The following is a 22,508-nucleotide window of genomic DNA, read 5'->3' as shown; positions in this document are numbered from 1 at the left end:
GGGGGGGTGTGTGACAAAATGCCAGATGGTACTCACCGCAGGGCCTGCAGTGTGCCCAAGTCATGCGTCTTTCCTGGAAGTGACGCAGTGGCTTGGGTACCCGCAGGCTCCGTGCTGCCCCAAACGGTCCGCAGATTGCCTCCCCGCAGCTGTAGGGTGGCTGAGTGGGAGGAGGTAGGCAAACTCATTGGAGGCCCCACAAAGCATCCTGCCCCAGCTGTCCCCACCGCGCAGGCATGCGTACCACCCGAGGCGCCTGATTGGCTTGCTCCGCCACTGAATACACTTGATCATTTTCTCTTTGTATGTGCAAGCTTCTTAACATTACAGAACTTTACAGAATTAACCTAGCCACACTTCCTCCCTTTAAACAATGCACGTAAGTCAACTCTTTTCTTCAGAGCCCTTTTAAGAGTTGATTGATGTGGTGAAGTGAATTCACCGTGCGTTTTCTTACACTTTGCCTCTCTCTTTTTTTCAACTTCCTGCCCCCATTAAGAAATACCCTGCTTCAGATCTCAAAAGCTACACCCAAGGTGGGGCAGGGAGAGAAACAAGACAGGCTATCATGTTCATGTAAATGAGGCTGTTTCGAGTTGTGCAGATGCGGAAGCCACTGTCACCGGTGAAAGGAAACAGCCCTGCTGCGGTACTAAAAGCAGCTTTATCATTCAATTCAGTAGTTGTTTGGCAAGCTCATGCCCAAGATGCACATGGAAGAGGAGGATCTGGCTGTCTCTGAGGAAGCAGATGATATCTTCTGTGAAGGTAAATGATCTCTAACAAAGCTGCTGCTGCTTTTGCCGTCACATGTTGAAGATAGGGTGTCCACATTATATTTCTTAAAGGATCAAATGTTCTTGAAGAGTCCGGAAGCTGCAGGGATGAAAACACACCACAAAGGGATGCCTTTTCCCTGTTAAATAAAAAAGCATTGTGGGTGTGATATAACAAATGAGATTCATATTAGTTACAGAGAAAGCTTACTGCAAAAGAGGGCAGTAGGCTTTAAGCTAGTCCTGCAGCCCTAGTCTGATGCACCTTTACTCACAAGTGGAGTTAGGGATTTACTCCCTACCAAATATGCATAGAAAAGCTATAGAAAACTATAACACTAAATCTATAGTTGCAGGTTGCATGTCACTAAAGTGGTTGTCCTTACACATGTGCATAAACATTTGCAACTCCTACTGATGTAATTTTTAGTATGCAACCAAAAAGGATTACATCAACTTCAGTGCAGCTTGGCTGGCTTAAGCAGTTGTAGATCATGTCACTGCATCTCCAGGAGCGAAGAGTATTACAACCGCCTGACAGCCATTTTCAGCTGGATTATAAAACTGTGAAAGCAACAGAGAATGCTTTATCTATCATTGTTTTTGCTATCGTGTCACAGCTTTTTCTTGTGTTGTGTAATGTTAGGATCTGCATAGAACTATAGCACGAAGTTCAATGAACTGTTTGGTGGTTTAGCTCATGTGCTACAAGCTGCTGTTCCCAGCTGAAATCTCAGCTTGGCCACGAACCTTTCCTTAGCTTTCAGTCTCCAGGCTATATTAGGGAGCTAATAAAATTGACCTATTTTACAGTGTACCTTGAACACCAGGAGTTTGCTACATAAATGTAAGAGACCCTCTGGGCCCACCACCCATGATATCCTGATAACAGCATGGTAGAGAGGTTGGATGGGTGGGGTACATGCTTTGTGGGACCCATCTCGTTGCTGAATTTGTATTTTCTTCAGTTTGGAACATTTGGAACGGTTTTACTTGTTTTATAATCGCAATGGTTTTATCTGTTTTCATAATCGTGCATTCTGTTGTTGGAAACTTTGGGTAAAAAACATTTTGAGCAGCTAAATAAATAACGGCAGTGGGCTGCCTGTGACTTGTAAGAAAAGCACAGCCAGTGGCATCTTAATTTTTCCAGAATGCCACATTGGGGCTCAGAGGCCTGTGTGCATGTGTACAGCTTGCTGAAATGTCATATATTTTGGAGCCCGAGATAGTGAAGGGTCATTAAAAGCAAATTTAGTGTCGGTCTCATCGGCTGCTCTGAAATATTTCATTGTTTGGTATGACATCTTTAGTGTGGTAGATTTGCACAGGAGTATTGATTCATTCACTCGTGGACAGTACATTCAGCAGCAGATACCAGAGAATCCAAGAATCCATCCAATTCTTTTTTCATTGTATGATGCTTTCTAATTTGAAAGTTAACTGGTCTTGAGCTGATGGAGCTTAGAGGCAACTGGAATGGCTGATGATGATGGGCAAGCATAGCTGTGGATACAACAACAGTTTCATGACACAATGAAAAGTGGAGGCTGAATAGAACTCTGCAGTGCACCAAATCTTTCAAACAGCACATTTACATCTCTCAACAGGTGGTGAAACTGAGTCACTTACTGCTACCCTACCACAACAGGTGTATCTGTTTGCAATGAAGCAGAAGGGAGCATATGCCTTTAGTTACTGGGTTCTTACGTATTTTATTCTTGCCAAGGATCTTTGTGCATCTTTATCCTGATTAATCATGTATGCATAATCCATAAGAATTCAGTTTATACAAACAACTTGGTTCTCCTTCCTTTTTAACAGCTGGTGATTTCCCTTCCCCCCCCTTTAAGTCTGTATGTATGACAGCTAGAGATACTCAAAGTAGCTGACAAAAACAATCCCCTTACCTAGCTGGGTAGGACAGGTTTGTTTCCCTACTCTGAATTGCTTTGCCTGTCAGCCGTGTCCACTCACTTCTGGTTTCAAACAGAGTAATTGTAAGATCAGAAGTGAAAACACCTACACAAGCCAAATGATTTGGGACAGACCCTGAATAAGCTGCAGGTGGTAAACTGCTCCAAGGTTGTTTTGCTTGTATTGCCTTTATCACCATAGCATTCTGGCAGAGTGAAGTCGATGGAGAGAAAGAACATCTATTGAAAGAGGCGCTGTTTGATTTCTATAGCGAAACGCTTCTGTACTTCTCCACCTGCTGTCATTCTTTAGAAGACAATTTAAATATCTTCAGGTCAGATAAACTTCCACATGTGTGGCAATGCATTTAGCAAAGTCAATGTACCTTTCCATATATTTCTTGAAAGCATAAGTTTGTTACCCTTTTTTTATATATTGATGGGAGGTTCTGCTGTGGCCAAGATTTCCCCCCATGATTTCACATTGGCTTGGTTTGCACAGCAAGTGGAGAGGAATTCATAGCTGCTTTGCTCTTCCCAGTCCCTTTGCTGCCATGCTGAGACAAGGTTTGGCTGAGCATGCCATCCAAACTGGGATTTGTGGTTAGGGTCTGTCCTCACTAAACACAAGCTGTAGCCAAGGTTTGTTCTTTGCTACTGTTCATGGTTGGTAGTGAGAGAGCTTAACTATGAGTCCCAGTTTGGATGACACATTAAGCCAAACCTTTGCTGAGCTCAATATGGTGCTAAAATGGACCAGGGAGGAGACAATCATTTAAGACCACCCCAGAAGCCAGCAGATTTGTGTGGTCCCAGTATGCCATAGTTTGGTTCATCGTGTCATGTGAACCAGTGCTGGCACAATGAATCATAGAACTGTAGAGTTGAGAGGGATCACAAGGGTTGTCTATTCCAATCAGGGCAGTCTCAAGCAGGTCGGGCGCCCTGGCGATGAGGGGTGGAGATCACTCCGGCGCCCCCGCAGCGCGCAGCATGGCTTCCACGCGGCTTTGACGCGCAGTGCCCCACCTACCGGCCCGGCGCCCTGCCACCCTGCACCACCGGGACTCTACCTAGAGCCGGCCCTGATTCCAACCCCCTGCAATGCAGGAATCACAGCTAAAGAATCATGACAGATGGCCACCCAACCTCTTTCTTAAAAACCTCCAGTGAGCCTGACCACCAGACTTGGAGAGTCATTGGCCTCTTACAAAGAAAAATAATTTATGATTAAAAAGCACCATAGATTATCTTTGAAGATGTTTAGTAGGGTCAGTTCTGGGGTGACTTCTAATACTTGCTTAGTTATTTTGCATGTTTTTTAATATGATTGATGTCCAGAAGAGTTGGATTTTAGACATTCCCACCATATGTGCCTATGGGGGTGCATCCTCTCCAGCATTTTGGTGAGGTTCCTGGGCATATTAGTGTTAGTTTCCATGGTGCTAGGTACCACTTGTAAGTGAGTTCTTTTATTTTCGCTGATATGGATTTAAAGGGAGGTTTAGACCACATTCTGGTCCATTGGGTGGGGTTAATCTCATAGCCTAAAAAATGGAATGACTCTTCAAAGCACATACTTTACAGTGCCATACTAATCATATCTAGTAAGTTATATTGAATTCAACAGGGCTTACACCCAGCATTGTTACTGCAGCCTTAGTTAATATGCATTGGTATTATTAGATCTCTCTCAAGACATAAGAGATGAATTAATATTAGCCCCTAATTTACTGCAATGTCCATGAGACAGCTACCCAACACCATGCCTGTGCTTGCCTTTAGGGCCTTAATTGTTCCCATTCTTTCCATTTTCCAGCTGAGTAACTTGCTTGGATGCTCTTATGCTACATGACCCATTTTTCAGCTGTTTCTGCAAAGATGACACAGAGTTTCTCAAACATTCCAGAGCACTCGAAGATATCTCACTTCAAAGATGTTTGAGCAAATAGTGAGCCTGAAACTTGCCACCAAGAATCTCCGAGATCCTTCTCATTTATTTATGTGTTTATTTTATTGAATATTAATTGCATCATTCTCCTTTAAATTAATTCAGATCATCTTTCCATTTGCCCTTTGCAGTAAAGACATACAAATCCCCACGTACATGCATATAACCCCTAAGCACTTTTATTTATTTATTTTTATAAATGTTATACAGAAGGGGGATATTGTGGTACCAGTAGCTGTAGTGACAAGAGTTTGCAACGGTAACTTGCTGCACTGCCGGCCTGCCATAGAAAAGCCTTTGGTGGCGTTGGGCTTACCTCTTCTGATTCCCAGTGACATTGTTTGCCTTTGGTTTTGCTGCCTGTGAGAGAGATAGCCAGGGCGAGGCAGACAGTAAAAGAAATAAGAAGCGAGGAAAGGAATGCTGGGAAGAAGGTTCAGGGCAATGACAGGAAGAGAAGAAGACCTAAGGCAAAGAGCCAAAAGGCGAAAATGAACAGAGAGAAGAATTACGTGTGGCTAGGAACTACAGAACTGAGAAATGCTAAGAATCACATATTTATTTGAATAACTACTGCAATTAAATCTTTAATTCTGGTGAACAGTTAATATCCAAAAATACCCATTGTATCCCACTCACCTGGGAGTAAGCCCCGTTGGATTCAATGTGTCTTTCTTCTGATTAGGATTGCGCTATAAAAGCCTTTTGAACAGGGAACGTTTCAACAACTTCTGAATGCCAGACGTTGGGCACCTGTGTGTCCCCGTGGGGCAGTGTTCCAGAGGCCTTGGGACCCTGTTTCTAATCCCCACAGGTAATTCATTGCCTAGAGCTGATTTGCTTATTGGGTCATGCAGCCACAGTCTTGCTTTGCCTTCTATTGAGATGTTCTTTCCAGAATTGTAATTGCATAGAATTTGGATGGTATGGTTTAAAAATTTATAAGTTGCATTCTGCCTACCCCTACCCCTCCCCCTCCCGCAGCCGCTGCCAATGCATGTTATAAACTCCATCTTTGAAGCTCAGGAAGCATTGTATATATAGGTTAACATGTCTTTCTTAGATAGAAAAGGTGCAAGTAGCACAGCTATCAAGACAGTACATTGAAAGGGTACTTTTACTTTGAATAAGTGAAAGGACAGATGGAATACATAATGTGAGCACTGGAGGGATAAAACATGAGCATATAGTGTTGTTCAGGAAGGCCATTAACATTCCATAAGGGTTTAAGAAAACAGAGATGGTCTCTTTAAAATGTACAAAACACTTCTTTAAAATTCCAAACTTGTAGATTAAAAGAGAAACACTGAAATGCACAAATAGATGAGAGAGAGAAAATTAAATGGGCTTCCCCCTCGTAAGTAACCACAAAGCCATACATAATTTATGAATGTGTGTGTGTGTATATATGCAACTTTTCTCCCTTAAGGGTTCGTCAGACACATTGCATGACCCAGTAATGGCTGCCTGTCTCTTCTAATCCTCAAGACCAGAAATGATCAACTAGCAGTTCACAGGCCAACTCTCTCTCCGCAGAGCAACTTTATCTAGCCTCTAGTTTCCCTACCAATTTTTAAAGCAAGCAGGGTAGGAGGCAGAAATGTGCAAACGATTTCCTTTGCAAATGAGAAAATGCAATGGGGTTGTGTTTGTTTTTCATACGCATTTCATTTCATGTCCCTTTCAAACCCATACTGGTAAGTAGGGAGCCCAAGGAACACTGCCTTTTGAGAGCGCCTCAGCTTTTACCACCACCCCCACCCCAACCTCATAGCACCCAAATGTTCATGCCTGTGAGGCTGTTGCCGGTAGATAGGTCATGCCAACTTGATTACCACACAAACCTTTCTCAAAAGTTTTCCTTTGGCAAAATTAGTTGCTGATCAGTAATCTTGAGAAACTGACAATACCTTTCAGCTGAAGTTTATGGTTACTTTTTTAAGAACATAAAGGGGAGGCTGCTGGATCAGGCCAATGGCCCATCTCATCCTATTCTCACAGTGGCCAGCCAGATGCCCTTGGGACACTTGCAAGCAAGATCTGAGCACAAAAGCACTCTCACCTCCTGCGGTTTCCAGCAACTGGTTTTTGCAACACACTGCCTTTAACCATGATTTTTCTGTCTTAAAACACAATCCCATGATTGCTATATTCAGAAGTCAGTCCCACTATGTTCAGTAGGAATTACTCCCTAGTAAGGGTGATCAGAATTTCAGCTTAAGCTAAAGTTTTCGTACTGAAACTTTCCATAGTTTAAATATATTTAAGCTTGGCAGATATCCATACTAGTACAGTGGTACCTCGGTTTAAGTACACAATTGGTTCCGGAAGTCTGTACTTAACCTGAAGCGTACTTAACCTGAAGCAAACTTTCCCATTGAAAGTAATGGAAAGTGGATTAATCCGCTCCAGACGGTCCACGGAGTACTTAAACTGAAGCGTACTTAACCTGAAGCGAACTTTCCCATTGAAAGTAATGGAAAGTGGGTTAATCCGTTCCAGATGGGTCCACAGAGTACATGACCTGAAGCGTACTTAACCCGAAGTATGAGTGTAAATGGTTCTGGAAGTCCATACTTAACCTGAAGTGTACTTAACCTGAAGCGAACTTTCCCATTGAAAATAATGGAAAGTGCATTAATCCATTACACATGGGTCCGTGGAGTACTTAAACTGAAAGTACTGAAACCTAAGCGTACTTAAACCGAGGTATGACTGTATTATAAGAACAGGACAGACTATGCAATGGAGACTTTATTCTGATTTTGCAGAGCATGGAAAGGATTCTGATTTTGTACTTAAACCTGATTATTAATAGATCACTTCTTCAGTACAACCCACCCTCAAACTTGGATCCTAAACCTCTCCCCTACCCCAACAATAATGCCATCAACAAGCAATCTTTGAAAATAATCCTCTTTGAAAATTTGCATTTTCCTTTCATAATGATTTCCTTTAATAACGATACTGGTTCAAAATAAAGACATGCAATAAATATTGCACATTCTACACATATTTGTAGAATATGTGGGAAGCGCTGTTATAATTTAACAGACACACCTTCATTTTTATTTTTATTTTCATTTTAAAAAGGCAAGTCAGTTATCTCCCATTCCTACAAAAAAAACATTGGAATGCTACCATGTATTCTTTGGTAATGATTCTGTAGCTGCCCAGTCTGCAAGGTATTCTACTTGTTGGGAGACTGAGAGCAACTTCTCCTGAAAGCTTTCACAGCTCATTTATTCTGCCTATCCCCTTTGGTTTATCTCCCACTCCGAGGGAACATGAATGCACATGGAACTCCTTGAGCCCTGGTGGAAAGAAAGGATAATTCTCTCTTGTTCGTCACCAAGGCAACTGAAATTTCCTATAGGATTTACTTCTCATAGCAGTTTTTTTTTTTAAGTTCCTGCTGTACATCAGCCCCTTGAGAGAAATCTGGAGCTCTGGGGAAGATGGTATGTGTCACCCACCATTGATTTGATAGCCTCTTCCACAGCCTTCCCACGGAGTTAAGAAGTGTGCAAAGCCCTTTATGCCTCCTAGTTTAACACTTGCTGAAAAACAGCACTGTCCCTTGAGAGAGGCCTTATACAAACACAATTTTAGACAGTCTTTAATAGATATCTTCACAAATGTTGCCCTGGTTCATGCACTATTATACTTTATGTCTTTGGATTGGGGGAAGAATGATAAACCTCCTCCCTTCCATCATGGAGATTAATGGATTGTCTGGGCTGAATGCTGCTCACATAATTTATTTCACACAAAAAGGGGGGGGAGACTGAGCCTCCATGTGATCAGACCTTCACATGGAGACCCTGACTCATAACATTTGGGTTGGGTAGAGGGGATAGACTGCATTGTTCCTTCGCCTGACAAAGGCCCTATGTAGTGTATGAACCAGGCCCTTGACATTTATATATATAATGTCAGTGGCTTTTTGTGTGCTGGCACCACACACCTTGGGAATGGTTTTTGGCTTCCAAGCAGCTCCCACTGGCCTGATATTGCTGGGACATTCTGTTCTAACCATTCACCAAAAACTCATATCTTACCTAGGCACTAATTATTGCCTTTTGATTACTTCATTTAAGGTAATTAAGGCTTCAAGGCTGTATTTATCGGCGTGGTGCTGATAACTCCAAGGTTGCAGGTTCGATCCCCATGTGGGACTGCTGCATATTCCTGCACTGGAGGGAATTGGGCCAGATGATCCTTCGGGTGCCTTACAGCGCTACAATTCTATGAATCCGTTTTGGGGTGTTTTCATTGTGTATAATCCTTTAAGCCACAGCCGTTGGTACTGTTCATCAGTAGCATCTCATCTGATACAAATTTGCTGGGTTTTTTTTTTAGTTCCAAATCTATAATAATACCAGTAATTAATGATAGATTCCAACTAAATGTCAGGAAGAACTTTCTGACGATAAGAGCACAGTGGAACAGACGTCCACGAGAGGTGCCTGACTCTCCTTCCTTGGAGGTTTTTAAAGCAGAGCTTGGATGGCCATCTGTCATGTGTGATCTAGCTCAGATTCCTGCATTGCAGGGGGCAATAATGGGAACATAACAAAAACAACAAGCTAGAAGCTATTTCCCCAGAGGGGAACCATACTGGGCTCTCCTGGCTAGCTTAATGAATGCCTGTACAGCCCGGCATGACCTTTTTCCTGTCAAGGCAACTGACACTGAAAGGATAAGTGTCAGGCACAGTACAAGCAACAGCATGTCCCTTCTGCTTGTTCCTGCTACTGCCTCCCCCCCCCCCCCCGCAATTTAGAGGCCCCACTATGAAGGTGCTTTGGGAGGTGGTACCACAGGGAAAGTACACTGGGTGGAGTCTGCTGATTGTGGGAGACAAGGGGCATTTTTCCTGGAGGAGCCTCAGATCTAATCCTAGATCTGCAAACATGGCCACAGAAAAAGTCATCTCTTGAATCCGAATCCATCTTGTATCTGCCACTGATGAGATGTTTGAAGGAGAGCACCTAGAGCAGGCAGCCCCAAACTGCGGCCCTCCAGATGTTTTGGCCTACAACTCCCATGATCCCTAGCTAACAGGACCAGTGGTCTGGGAAGATGGGAATTGTAGTCCAAAACATCTAGAGGGCTGAAGTTTGGGGGTGCCTGATCTAGAGCATACGTTAAAAGGACAGACAGGCTCTTGCGGAAGGAGCATTCCTGTAGGTGTCCTGGACCCAAGCCATTTACACTTAATCTTGGACCCCCCAAAATATCCAGTGCCTGAATTTGTTGTGGATGAAAAAGGGTATTAGATTTCTGCAATGCTGTTTATTCGGTGCATTATGAATGTTGGAGGAAAAGAGAAGGGATAGTGCAAATGAAACATGAGAGGAAAGGAAAAAAGGGAGAGGCACAACAACAAGAAGATGCTCTAAATGAAAAAAGTTGATTTCTCTGTCCTTGCATTTGCCCACCACCTGCTGGGTATCTGAGTCCCAAATTCCACAGATTCACTTTCAGCGTGGTAAAGTCATTGCTAGCTTATCATACCTCTTCAATTTCACACAGCAAATACCGTAGTTCTTATAAATGTTCCTCCATATGTTTGACAATTGCTATTTACCTCATAAGAGAAGCTGTTAGTCTTGGCGCCTTCCACCTGGCATTGTAAATGTCAGAAATGGAAGCAAATTCATTAAAAAAAACATCTACCGCATGTAATTTACAAGGTAAAATGAACCCAGGGAGTATCATCTCCCATTATCTGTGCATGGTGGGGAGTCTTATTGGAGAAAACTTAAAATACAATGCACGCTTTAGCTTACCTAAACTGTAGCAATATATAGTTGCACCATTGCTTGCTTGTGCAACTAGTTCAGTTCTGTGTTGAATTCTAGCGAAGTTCTTTTGCAATTCTCCCCTCCACCACAGCACTTCCTCCTTTACCATTAGATTCCATGACATCACATAATAGGAACATTCAGTGCAAAATGTCTTGTTACATGGGATTAGTTCTAGCAATAGGAGTTCTAGGAATAGCTATGCTATGGGAACTGCATACACGTGGTAGTTTAAGATAGGGATGCAAAATCATTGCATGCCAATCTTGCTCATTTTATAATACCCTGCATGTGGAGCCATATGCCCATCATGTGTGCCCATCATATTGTCACATGTTGACACCATTTGAGGGTTTCAGCTAAAGTGTGTGTTTCGAGGTCCACGCTTGTCTCAATTCTTTGTACGACATTTCCCCACAATATTTTTATTTAATAGTATTTGCTTTAAAATCTCAAGAAGCAAGTAGATTTAGCATAAGTAGGCCACAGATAAATCCAATTTTACTCTTTAGCCACTTTCGCCCCCTCCCCCTTTTTCCATAGCTATGAAAACAGGCCTGAGTGGAATTACAAAAATGAAAATCTAAAGAAATTGCATTATTTATTAAGATGCACTTAATTCATAGCTGCCAAGTTATCCCTTTTTTTAAGGGATTTTCCCTTATGCTGAATAGGCTTCCTCGCGAGAAAAGGGAAAACTTGGCAGCTATGTTAATTTCTAGAAAGCCTACCATAATCATCTTACCCAGCACCCTACATTATAATTGTATTATCTGCTGGATATAGTATCAAGCAAATGGTTATATGTATCTGCATTAGCTCAACAACTAAAAAAGCTTTCTTATATTAATTAGATTCCATTCTGCCACATAAGGGAATCCAAATTGTAGAGATGTTATTGGTGGAGGCGGCATGGTGAAAAAGCATAACATGATTCTATTTTCTTTTGTCTCCTTGAACAAAATTATTGTGTTGTTGGTGAGAAGCCTCAATAAGTTACCGTAATTTTCTGTGTATAAGACACCCCCTATTTGTGAGGACTCCAAATTAAGAAAATGGGGGGAGATTTATTGAGCTTTGGGGGGGCATTGCCAAGAGTTGTTGAGCTTTTGGGGGGGATTGCCAAAAATCGCTCACCCGCATGACCTACACACTCTGCCACTCGCACACATGGTCAGCCGCCGCCAATCGCCCACACAATTGCCACAGTGACAGCCAATCGAAACCAGCCCTTGAAACACCCACCAATCACCAGCACAATCACCGCTGACAATCTCCTGCTCGTGACCGCAACCAATCCCCACTCACCCTAATGCACTATCTGTGTATAAGACGACCCCCAATTTTTAAGATTAAAATATAATTAAAAAAACCTCGTTTTATACACAGAAAAGTCTGGTATAATGTTGACTCAGGGGAAATTGTGCAAGGATTGAGAAGTGTAACCGCGTTGATCTCTTGCAGCAAAAAACAAAACACAAAGCAAAGAGTCTTAACCACTTTCTTTCAGCATAAGCTGTTGTAAACTACAATCCGCTCCATTAGATCCACAAAGTGCTATCCTGAGTTACACACACAAGACCACAGGCAGAAAGGATTGAATTTTGGGGGGGCATTGTAGTATTTTTTTAGATCTCCGGTGTTTTGCAAGTTTTTTTTCTGGTTTTGGCATTTTGCTGTAAACTATTAGAACTATGAAATGTTGCAGTTAAAGCAAAGATGTGCTGCTTTTGTGAATGTTGACTTTGCTTCAGATGAATGACACTATATGTTTGCACCTTGCTTTTGCAAGGGTTGTCTGCATAACCCTTTCTATCTTTGTAACAGCCCTGTGAGGTTGGCTAGGCTACATTAATATATGTAGCAGTTCTTGCGAATAGATTGTTGGGGGTGGGTGCGCCCAGGCAGCCGGCACCAAGGCATACTGGGCCCAGGGAGGGGAGTACTGTAAATTGTGAGATCAGAAGAAAATGACATTCAGAAAAGCCCAGACATTGATAATGATGTAATTCACAGTGGTACTTCACAGAACAGTTGCTGATAACACAGACATCCTGGCGTTGGTAAGACAATGCGTGCGATGCCAAGAGAACTCGTCCTTTCACCATTACTTGCAAAAGATTTATGAATACATTTATTTTGAGTGGTAGGCCAAGTTTATTTATGTCTTGGGGATACCCAGGCTGGAGTTGCTTTTAAGACTGCTGAGGACAGTATGATTGAGGCAGTCATTGCTTTTTTGTGCATACTTATCCCATTGCACACTCTGATTAAACAGTCTCTGCAAATATTTGAAGCACTACAAAACCCTGAGAAGCCTGTTAAACAGACATGACATTGAGATGAGTGTGCACACCATGAGCGTTCTTCATATCACCTTTAACAGCCTGCAAAAACTGTTGCTTGTCTCCAACCCCGATTTATCCACCCACACACTAGCATTCCCAGACATGTGCAGGGGGAGAAATATCCTTCATGCATACCAGTTTACCCAGGGAAAAATGGCATGGCCTCATTTTATATAGCTTCCACAAAGTATGCGGTGGCACTGCTAGGCTCTTCTCCATGTCCCTCTTTACGAATCCTTGGTGCAGTCTCTGTACTAGACGCCCAGCATCAATTATCTCATCCTGGCCTCCCACCCTAAAATTAGAAATCCACATTTCACACAAAAAAATAAAAAATAAAGTGAGCTGAATAAGGTACACAAATTTAGTGCACAAGCTATTTGACATGTGTTGGCTTTTCTAGTTGCAAAGGTTGCACTGCTTTAGTACAGAATTATAGACTGCTAGACTTTAAAGGGTCTAGAATTCTTGTCTGAAATGAATTATGCAGATTGAACATGCACTTAATTTGTACACAGATGACTCTCTTTTTGTGGAACATGGTCAGTGTAATGGGCACAGTCAGGGCCAATTACTGAGAATTTTGAGCTTGCATCCAGTGGCGTAGATCTCTCCCTCTTTTCCCAGTATCCATTTTCTTCCCCTCTTCTCTCTCTTTGTCCCTTCCCATTCCTCGCACTTACCACAAAGCAGGAGAGGCAAGCTTAATAATAATAATAATAATAATAATAATAATAATAATAAGCACAAGCTGATGATTAGCATAGCAACTACTTATCCCTAATCACTTCAAATGCTGATAATAGCATTCGTGGGTCATAAGTTAGAAAATTGGATACAGTATATCCATCAATGCAAAGATGATAAATAAAATGGATTATTTCTCATTCTGTATTGGCTATTTTTTTAAAGAATAGCCTAAATAGAAAATCTGTTAAAGGTTAAAAAATGCCAATGTATGCAAAGCTTTGTTCATTTTATACATTGCAATTTGTCTCTTTAAAATCATTAAGAGGTTGATCCCCAAAACTTTTTTGTGCGGCATCTGTAAAACATGGGAAGAACCACAGCTTTTGGCTGGGTGGAGTATGTCTTTCAATGTGGTAATGCGTCTCCCGCTTGCCTGGGTGGAGAAGGAGGTTAGTGTACGCTATGTAGAAACCTCTGACTTTTGCCTTGTTGAAATTTCCCTTTGTACAGTAGCCAATGAGTCACATCCATTGTATCAAGCCCCTCTCAACAGTGGATGTGATCCCTGGAATTTTGCCATGAAAAAATGCAGCCCTCAAAATATAATATTATTATTAATAATAATAACAATTTAATTGTAGTAGTAATTATACATACTGCTTAATGCCCAGTTGGCTTCTAAAAACCAACAGCACAACATTGTTAAAATACAGAGTAATTAACAGCATGATTGCAGTACAACACAATTAAGCAATCCCACTGAAACAATAAAATGTAATTGTCAATGATTAAAACAGACAACAAAACAATGCCATTAAAATAGAAATGAAAATGAGTGATTCTGGTGAAGAGATAACGGGAATGCCTGTGGAAACAGGTATGCCTTTAAATGCCGGTGGGATGCCAATGCAGATGGGGCCTCTCATATTTCAGCAGGAAGTGAGTTCCACAAAACTTATATCCACAGTGAAAAAAACCACCTCTCCATCACCAAAGCCTGCTAATCATCAGGCTAACTGGGTTTCATTTGTTGTTCTTAATACCCTTGCTGGGCAATGAAGGGGAAGTCAGTCTTCCAGAGAACTTGGTCCAGAGTTGTTTTGAAACAACTGTCTTAACATCTGTAGTCACCCATGCCTTAGCATCTGTTGTCAACTGTAGCTTATTTCTCCCGGTTGGCTGTAGTTATTGACAGTATTGACAATACAGTACTATCAGTGCTGTTGATAGTAAAGGCAACTCGAGTGTGCAGATAAGCAAATAAAGCCAAGAAGTAATACTATTTCATTACTTTTCTCACCTGGCTTCTAAAACTATATACCGGTATTTCTCATTTCCTTAATAAGCCAAAGTCCTGCCTCATCATTTTGATTATCAGGTAGACCGTGTTCAGCATATCATTTGTGTAGTACTCCTAGGTGCCCTGCTTATTAGTTATATCCCTAACATATGCTAATGACATTGCTTGAGATTTTGTAGAATATATTTGAATTGTGTGTGTGTGTGTGTGTGTGTGTGTGTGTGTGTGATGTTGGGGGGCAAATACATGGTAGAGAAGGAAGACAGAAGGCAACAGCAGCACCCAGAAAGACTTAATTGCCTAGGGATGCAAAGGAATTGAGTTCGTACTTTAATGAGCCCCTAAGCAGATTATGGCCACGTTTGCACACATTGCTAAACCATGATTTCACAAAGCATGGATGAACCTGGATGAGCCAGAATAAAGTGTCGGACTTGTGTGCTCCCTCCTCTTCTCTCCTCCCTGCACACAGCTGAGAGGAGAACCTTGCCAGAATTTAGTTTCACTTTTTAAGAAATCTCTGTTTAGCATTAGGTTCTAGCCAGACACTCTGGTTTTAAACAAACTATGGTCAATTTCATAACAACCCAACATCAAACTATGGGTTAGGGAACTCACTTGTGAACTAACCAGAATTCATTTTAAACCAAGATCTCTGTGTCTGAATTCATATACATATTACAGTACAGTATACATATTATGCACCATGTTCACCTAGGTGGTTGTAATACACACAACCCTGGTTGACTCAGATAAGAAACATTGATGTCCTGCCCACAAGTCTTTACTTTTCTCTACTTCTTACAAAGAAAGAAGAAAGAATGATAAGTCCATCAGTTTCAGTGGCTATGCTGAGTGAGTCATATACTTGCCACCTATAGTACCTCTAGCATTAGATCCCATTATTGCATTTGCATTGATAATCTTTGCAGTTATCTCCTTTTACTGTTGCAATAAAACATAACAGGTTTTCAGATGCTTTTTAGGCGTATTAATTAGAGAACACAGAATTCCACGCACTCTCTCTCACACACACACAACATGTAGAAAAGCTGCACAGCCAGTTCTGGTTGCTAAGCATTTTGAGAAATTGGAATGTACAGTTCTATCAAGCCCACTTGTGAGCTCCTTCCTTCTGCCATAGAAAAAGGGGTGGCGGCATTGAGGGAAATAGTATGCAAAAATGACTAGAAATGTCTCTTGGTGTGGTTGACAGTTAGTGAGAGAAGTCAGAACTGAAAACGTATTTCAAACGTGACATTTTGGTGGTGAACGTGGCAGGAGTGTGCCCAAAGCAGAGTTGGCAACTGCTTCTAGAAATCTTCATGCCAGGGATTGTAACCTCCCAATTGGGCCAATGCCTGCCTCTTACAGTTGTTACTATTGGTGAGCCAAGGCCCTTTAAGAAGAGCAAAGGGATAGACTAAAGAAGCAGAACCCTGGACAGGTACAGTATCGTAACAGGTACAGTGGTACCTCCAGTTACAAACTTAATTCGTTCTGGAGGTCCGTTCTTAAGCCAAAACCGCTCATAACATGAGGCGCACTTTTGCTAATGGTGCCTTCTGCTGCTGCCGCACTGCAACTTCCGCTCACATCTTGGGGCAAAGTTCACAACCAGGAGCATCTACCTCCGGGTTAGCAGAGCTCGTAACCCAAAGCGTTCGCAAGGAGGATGATACGGAACACGAGGTTCCACTGTACAGCCAGTGTTCTGCTGTCTGGAGAGGTCACTTCCTGGTTTGCATGGAGAAGCCATTTTCAACAGAGGCCAGCAATGGAAGTGCACAGCTGTACTGAGGCAGCACCGGCTGTTGAAATTTTGCACCCCTAACAATTTTTGTGCCTGGGGCAGCCACCACTATAGCCCCCCCCCCCTCATTACGCCACTGGACAGGTGGGAAGCATATTTGTGAAAGGACGTTCAGAACTCCCTACAGCAGCTAGAAAACTAGCAAACAAATGACAGGACTTCTTTCTCCCAGATATGCTAGTGCACCTCAATCTACCTCCCAGTTCTACAGTAGCCTCCCCCAATCTGGTGCCCTCCAAATGTTATTGGACTATTTCTATCATCCCTGACCCATGTCCATGCTAGCTGGAGCAGAAGGGCGCATTTTGACCTGCTGGGAGCCTGAAGGGCCCTGCCCTGCTTCTCTCCACCTGGCTTGGGGAAGCCTGACAGTGCTGCTGCTGCTGCTACTGCTGAGCAGAGAGGGCTCCATTTTTGTTTTTGTTTTCTTTTTGTTTTTGAATTGCTTTTCTTTTTTTATTTATGTCATTTTAAATTGTGATTGATATTAATGCTGTATTCTTTGTATTCTTTGTTCTAGATTTTATGATTTATGTAAAAACTTTTTTTATTTGGTTGTGTACTTCTTGATTTGTTTTATTTATTGCTTATGACTTTTGTCATAACTGCCAACCTAGCAGTTCGAAAGCACGTCAAAATGCAAGTAGATAAATGCAAGTAGATAAATAGGAACCGCTACAGCGGGAAGGTAAACGGCGTTTCCATGTGCTGCTCTGGTTTGCCAGAAGCGGCTTTGTCATGCTGGCCACATGACCTGGAAGCTATACGCCGGCTCCCTCGGCCAATAATGCGAGATGAGCGCGCAACCCCAGAGTCGGTCACGACTGGACCTAATGGTCAGGGGTCCCTTTACCTTTACCTTATGACTTTTGTTATGTTGGTAATTATGTAAATCTTGTCATGTTATAAGCCGCCTTGAGCATTGTTTTAACTATGGAAAGGCGGCATACAAATAAAATGATGTTGATGATGATGAACAGCTGGGGGTTACAAGATTCTCCACTCCTGGTTTGGTGTGTTTGCACTTTCTTTGTGTGTTTGATTGCACTGTAATTTATGTAACTTGAATGCAAGATGCATTCTTTAATATTATGAGAAGTGCCATTAGGAGTGGATATAGGGTACGTTATAAAGAAATGAATAAATTGAATAAATATAGGGTATGTTATAAAGAAATGAATAAATAAAAATAGATTGTATTGGTAATGTTAGGAGATCTTTTCCATGCCTCTACTTTTCCCATTGCACATTTCCCATATTTTCATAAGAATTATCACATATTGTGCCCCCCAAGGGAAATGCATCTGCAAACGTGTCCTAAATGTTCACCCCTGTGCGAAAATTGCAAGAGAGTTGAGAGTTAGCAGCACAGATTGCAAAGGTAGGATACTTTTAAGCACCCATGCGATTTTTTGAAGAGTTAATACATGCAAAGCATTGGAATATTACATTTTTATAATGTTAGTGAAGAAGAATCCGTTTGTGTTCATGTAGATGTAATACAGTCCAGAGTTAACACAGATTGGTGTTCCTTCAGTTGCCCAAGGCAAACCTTGCTTTTGTGGTTCTTATTATGTGTTTTGTATTTGGCTGCATCCTGGGTGACCTATTTTTAATGCAATGGCAGATTACACTTCAATAGAGTGAATAATTCATAGGTATAGTAGCACTATCACAGTAGCAATACAATAGAAGCTTTTATGCCTGTCTAATTGTGGAGAGAGGCAGCATTCTCTGGCATTTTCTACTGAATTAGCAAAACAAGATACATGTGAAATGAATGATTCTTTCAAATGCAGCAACATCGGGGACACTGAATGATGTAGAAAGGCAGGTTAGGGCTAGCCTATGTGGTATTCAAATGTTTGTTATATAGCTATTGAGGTTTGGGGGGGATTTGACTGAAATAAAGGAAGACAGGATGAAACTGGACGTATTGCTTTTCTGCATTTGCTACTGCAAAGTGATATTGAAAACTTCCCCAGAGATAGCTTCTAAGTTGTATATGCACCAGTAGAATACTGTAGATACAAAGGAGGAAGGTGAGCAGGTATTAGCACCCCAAAGCTTCCTGGAATATATATAGCCCAGGGGAAGTTTGTGCATGTCGAATACATACTTTAAAAGTCCAATAACAAACTGAGACATTTCAGGTGTGCAAGTAGCAATAAAAAAATATATAGTATACTTTAATATGTCAAATCAGCAGAATTTCCATTTCACAGCTATCCAGCAGGTCTACAAAGCCAACTCAAACTGAAATTGTTGTGTTGGTCATGACTACTGGGGGAGAGGGGCTAGCTGGGTTTTTTGCCCCCAGATGAAGCCAGGGGGGGGCGCCATTCAGGCCGCCTGCCTATGTGTGTATGCACACAAATGGGTGTGCCAAACTGGGTCTTTGACCCAGGTGAAATAAAGCCTACTTTCGCCCCTGGATGGAAGCGGTGCTTCTAATTGACAGGAATATAATATTACACCAGAGCAAAACTTCTAAGGGCCTGTCCATAGCTCGGCTTAATGTGGATTGTGAACCTCTTGTGCCTTCTTTAATCCCCCCTTGTCCATGCAGAAGTCTCCTCCAACTACTTCTGTTCTCTATACTTTCTGCCCCCTAAATCGGGAGGTTCCCAGTGCTCTGGAAATCCAAATAGGGGAGCCACATCAGTTGTACGTCCCAGGCACTGGCGGAGGAAGAGGAGTGCGGGGGGAGCGCACCGCCCCTGGCAGCACGATCCCGGTGGGGTTCCCGGTCGTGGCTGTCCCTCCACCCGCGTTGGGCAACACGCCCCCGCAGGCAGCATGCCCTGCCCCAGAACGCACGCCCTGCCCCTGTGGGTGGTGCGCCACGCCCCCAGGACATGTGCCAGGCCCGCCCCTGCCTGCTCTCTGCCCCCCCCCCGGTGCCAGAGCATGAAGCTCCGCCACTGGTCCCAGGTATGAAGAAGTCAGAGGTTTCTACAGGAACACGCCTCTCTTGATTTCAGCCAGGCAAGTTCAAACATACATTCCAGCCATCCAAGCTGAAAACTCTTGAGGAGGGTGTGAAGCAAGGGCAGTGACAGTTGTGACGGGGGAGGCTAGAGGGCTAGAAAGGCATACAGAGGCATGTTTGCTCCCCAACCCTGAGGTTGAGCACCCTTGCATTAGAGACTCTGCTCAATGCACAGCTGAAGGTTAATGCTGTGTTCATCTACGAGGTGTACCACTAATGCTGTTGATGGTAGTGATTAATCAACGGTATAATGACACCTAGTGACAAAATAGAAGCACTAATATTACCCATATATGTCCTGATCCAGATTATGTCTGTGATACACCATAAGGCACAATTGAAGCGCATTCTTTCCATCAGAGTATTCTGGGCAGAGTTGCAATTCCCAGCAACAAACTGCAGTGCCCAGAATTCCTTTTGGGGGTGGGGATGTGTTTCAAATGTGTGTTCAAGGTATAGTTTATATGCAGCCTTAGTAGTGTGAATTATGTGTGATTAGTGGCACTAAATATGGGCGGAGCTGCTCATGCGCACCAGAATGCACTTAACAACAAAAGCAGCAACTTCCAGAATAATATGGTTTTTAGGGGCTTCTCATCCACAAATCCTTATGCCGCTATACCTCTGCTGGTCTTTAAGGTTCCACAGAACTCTTCTTTGCTTACATTGTTGAGAGTGACATAGTGGTTATAAACATCCACACACAGAAACACATTTTGATGAATATTCAGCCCCTGGTTTTGCATTCACCTACCAGTGCTCCCCCCCTCCCCCAAAAGAAACCCCAGGTTGGATAGAACTGGGCATAAGGAAGGCTTTAGATAATTATCCACCCTGGTGGAACAACAGCGCGTCAGAAATTGAACCTGGCAAACTGCTGCGGCATTCACTCTCGCCACGGTGCAGAAAATAAACTCCTGTCTCCCCTGAGGCATGGGAGACGGCATTACATAAATATTTGCAGATGAAACAAGAATGCCAGAGTGATCAAATGAAGGGAAAAGGGAAAGCTCTCCTCACCTATAGCAGCTAGTTAAGTCTCGGAGAAGCAGCTGTTTCACTGATCCCTATAGCCTCAGCACGGATGACGCTGGAGTCAGACGCTACGACGACCCCCCCCTTCCTTCCCTCCCTCCCTGCCTGCCTCTCACACACATCCCCTCTCTTCTCTACTGTAACTTTACCAGGGTAACAGAATTGTAGATGCTTCTGCTGGCAGAAGAGTGAGTCAGAGCAGCTAATGACTGAGAGCAAGCTGGTAACTGATGCGCTCTCTCTCTCTCTCTCCCTCTCCCTCTCTCCATCCCTGCTCCACCTCCCCTCTCAATCTTTCTCCCCCCCCCCCTTCTTTAAATCAGAAACACTAACTAAGCCATTACTGGCTGCATACTGTAGTAGAGAGCTTCTCAGATCCTATTGCTGCTGTTATGAGGATTGACTGTGGAAGAGGAGCTTTGGGGTTGCAATCCAGTGTATTCAGAGCTTCCCTACCATAAGTGTGAGTCTGTGCATTTAGGTGGGTGTTTTCTCCCTCCCCCTTTTAATTTTCCGACTCATGAGGACAAATATTGTTGCATGTTCTTTCTAAATATTGTAGTGTTTTTTTGTGTGTCATCTGTCCCCGGTCATAAAGTTATTACAGGATGGTTTGTTTTTAACACTGATTCTTTGCAATGTTTGGATGTCAGTTGCTTAAGGAAATTGTTGCTAAACTGTAAAATAGTATTGTCCCCATTAAATCCGCAAGGCGTGACATTTCAGTGCAGTTGTGTTGGTATAGGGCTAGGCTCTGTACTATAGAGTGAAATATTATTGAATTAATTGTGCCTCAAAATCCTTAGTCCGATGCTTCTCTTTTAAATGCAGCAGAATCTTGAGCCTGATTAGGATTCTGAGTAAGGGAGTAAAACATGGAAATATATATCTGGTGTGCAACATTGAAGCTAGTACTGTAATGTGAAATGATTCTACTGAGTTTAGCAAAGTTGCCTTTTCACGCTGAGTGCTAACCTACCTCCGAAAGCCTGGAAGCACAGGTATCATAAGAAGGAAAACAAATATTTGAAATCTTTATGTTGTATAGTAATCAAGATTGTATTTTCAGTTTAGTTTGTGGCTTCAGTAAGGTTTGTGGCTACACTGATAAAAAATTAGCTATTGTTGTTTCACCCCACTGTAATGTTGCCAGATGCACCTTCGTTCCTGAGTGGAAAGGCTTTTTCCTGACTTTGGAATGTTATAGTCCTGCAAATGTTATTGACAGACCCTGGCTTGTTTGTTGGTTTGTTTTACAAGTCCATAGAGCTGGCACTTATCATAGCACTTCATTGCCCCTTGACAACCCTGTTATTTTCAGGACCACACTCATGGGGTTTGAAGGAGCTTAAAGCAATCTTTTCCACAGTTACACATCTTGAGCTCAATTTGCCAAAACATCCTGCTCAAGCTCCCATTCATTTCAGCACAGTTTGAGTAGCAGAACATCTCAGTGGATTGTGCCCTGACTTGTCTTTGAAGAAATCCCTTCCATATACTATGCTTTCTTTGAAAACAAGGATGCTTTTCTAGAAAGAAATCTATTGCTTTGTCACTGAGTGGCACTTTTAAATCATGCTTCCAGAAACATTTCAGGCTTTCCTTATGTGTGTTGTCCAAACAAACCTTTAGGATATTATTGATTACAATGTGGATAAAAGCTTTTTGCACTTTTCCCCCCATTCGGTGTGGGGATAGCATCTGAGCAAAGTTGAAGCAAATGCATTGCATTGAAATAGAGTTGCAATAGTCTGTACTTTTTAAAGGAATTGATTGTGCAATATATGATTCCTATGACTTTTGTGTTCTCCTGCCTTTGGGGAAAAATACTTGTAGTGTTAGTGGTGGTTATAGTCTCCATTGTCATGCGTCCTTCA

The 22,508-nt window shown here is 42.5% G+C and overlaps 1 protein-coding gene across 6 annotated transcripts in view; it reads left to right on the top strand.

The window, feature by feature from the left end:
- The window catches only part of RIPOR2 (RHO family interacting cell polarization regulator 2), a 102,851-nt gene that overhangs the window by 28,276 nt on the left and 52,067 nt on the right, over positions 1–22,508 (top strand). For 2 of the 6 annotated variants that reach the window (XM_088676241.1, XM_088676243.1), the window contains exon 1: positions 552–768. The exons of 2 other annotated variants lie outside the window; for them this stretch is intronic. In XM_088676241.1, the coding sequence (XP_088532367.1) occupies positions 699–768 (70 nt within the window). In that variant the 5' untranslated portion in view covers positions 552–698. Of the gene's footprint in view, positions 1–551; positions 769–20,794; positions 21,113–22,508 lie in introns of those variants that run through there. 2 more of the 6 variants (XM_088676242.1, XM_088676244.1) reach the window with 2 other exon arrangements.

Source organism: Zootoca vivipara, chromosome 8, assembly GCF_965207765.1.
Source record: "Zootoca vivipara chromosome 8, rZooViv2.hap1.1, whole genome shotgun sequence".
In the NCBI taxonomy this organism is placed as follows: Eukaryota; Metazoa; Chordata; class Lepidosauria; order Squamata; family Lacertidae; genus Zootoca; species Zootoca vivipara.
Note: the sequence above shows the minus strand (reverse complement) of the source record. Positions and strands in the feature narration are given on the sequence as shown.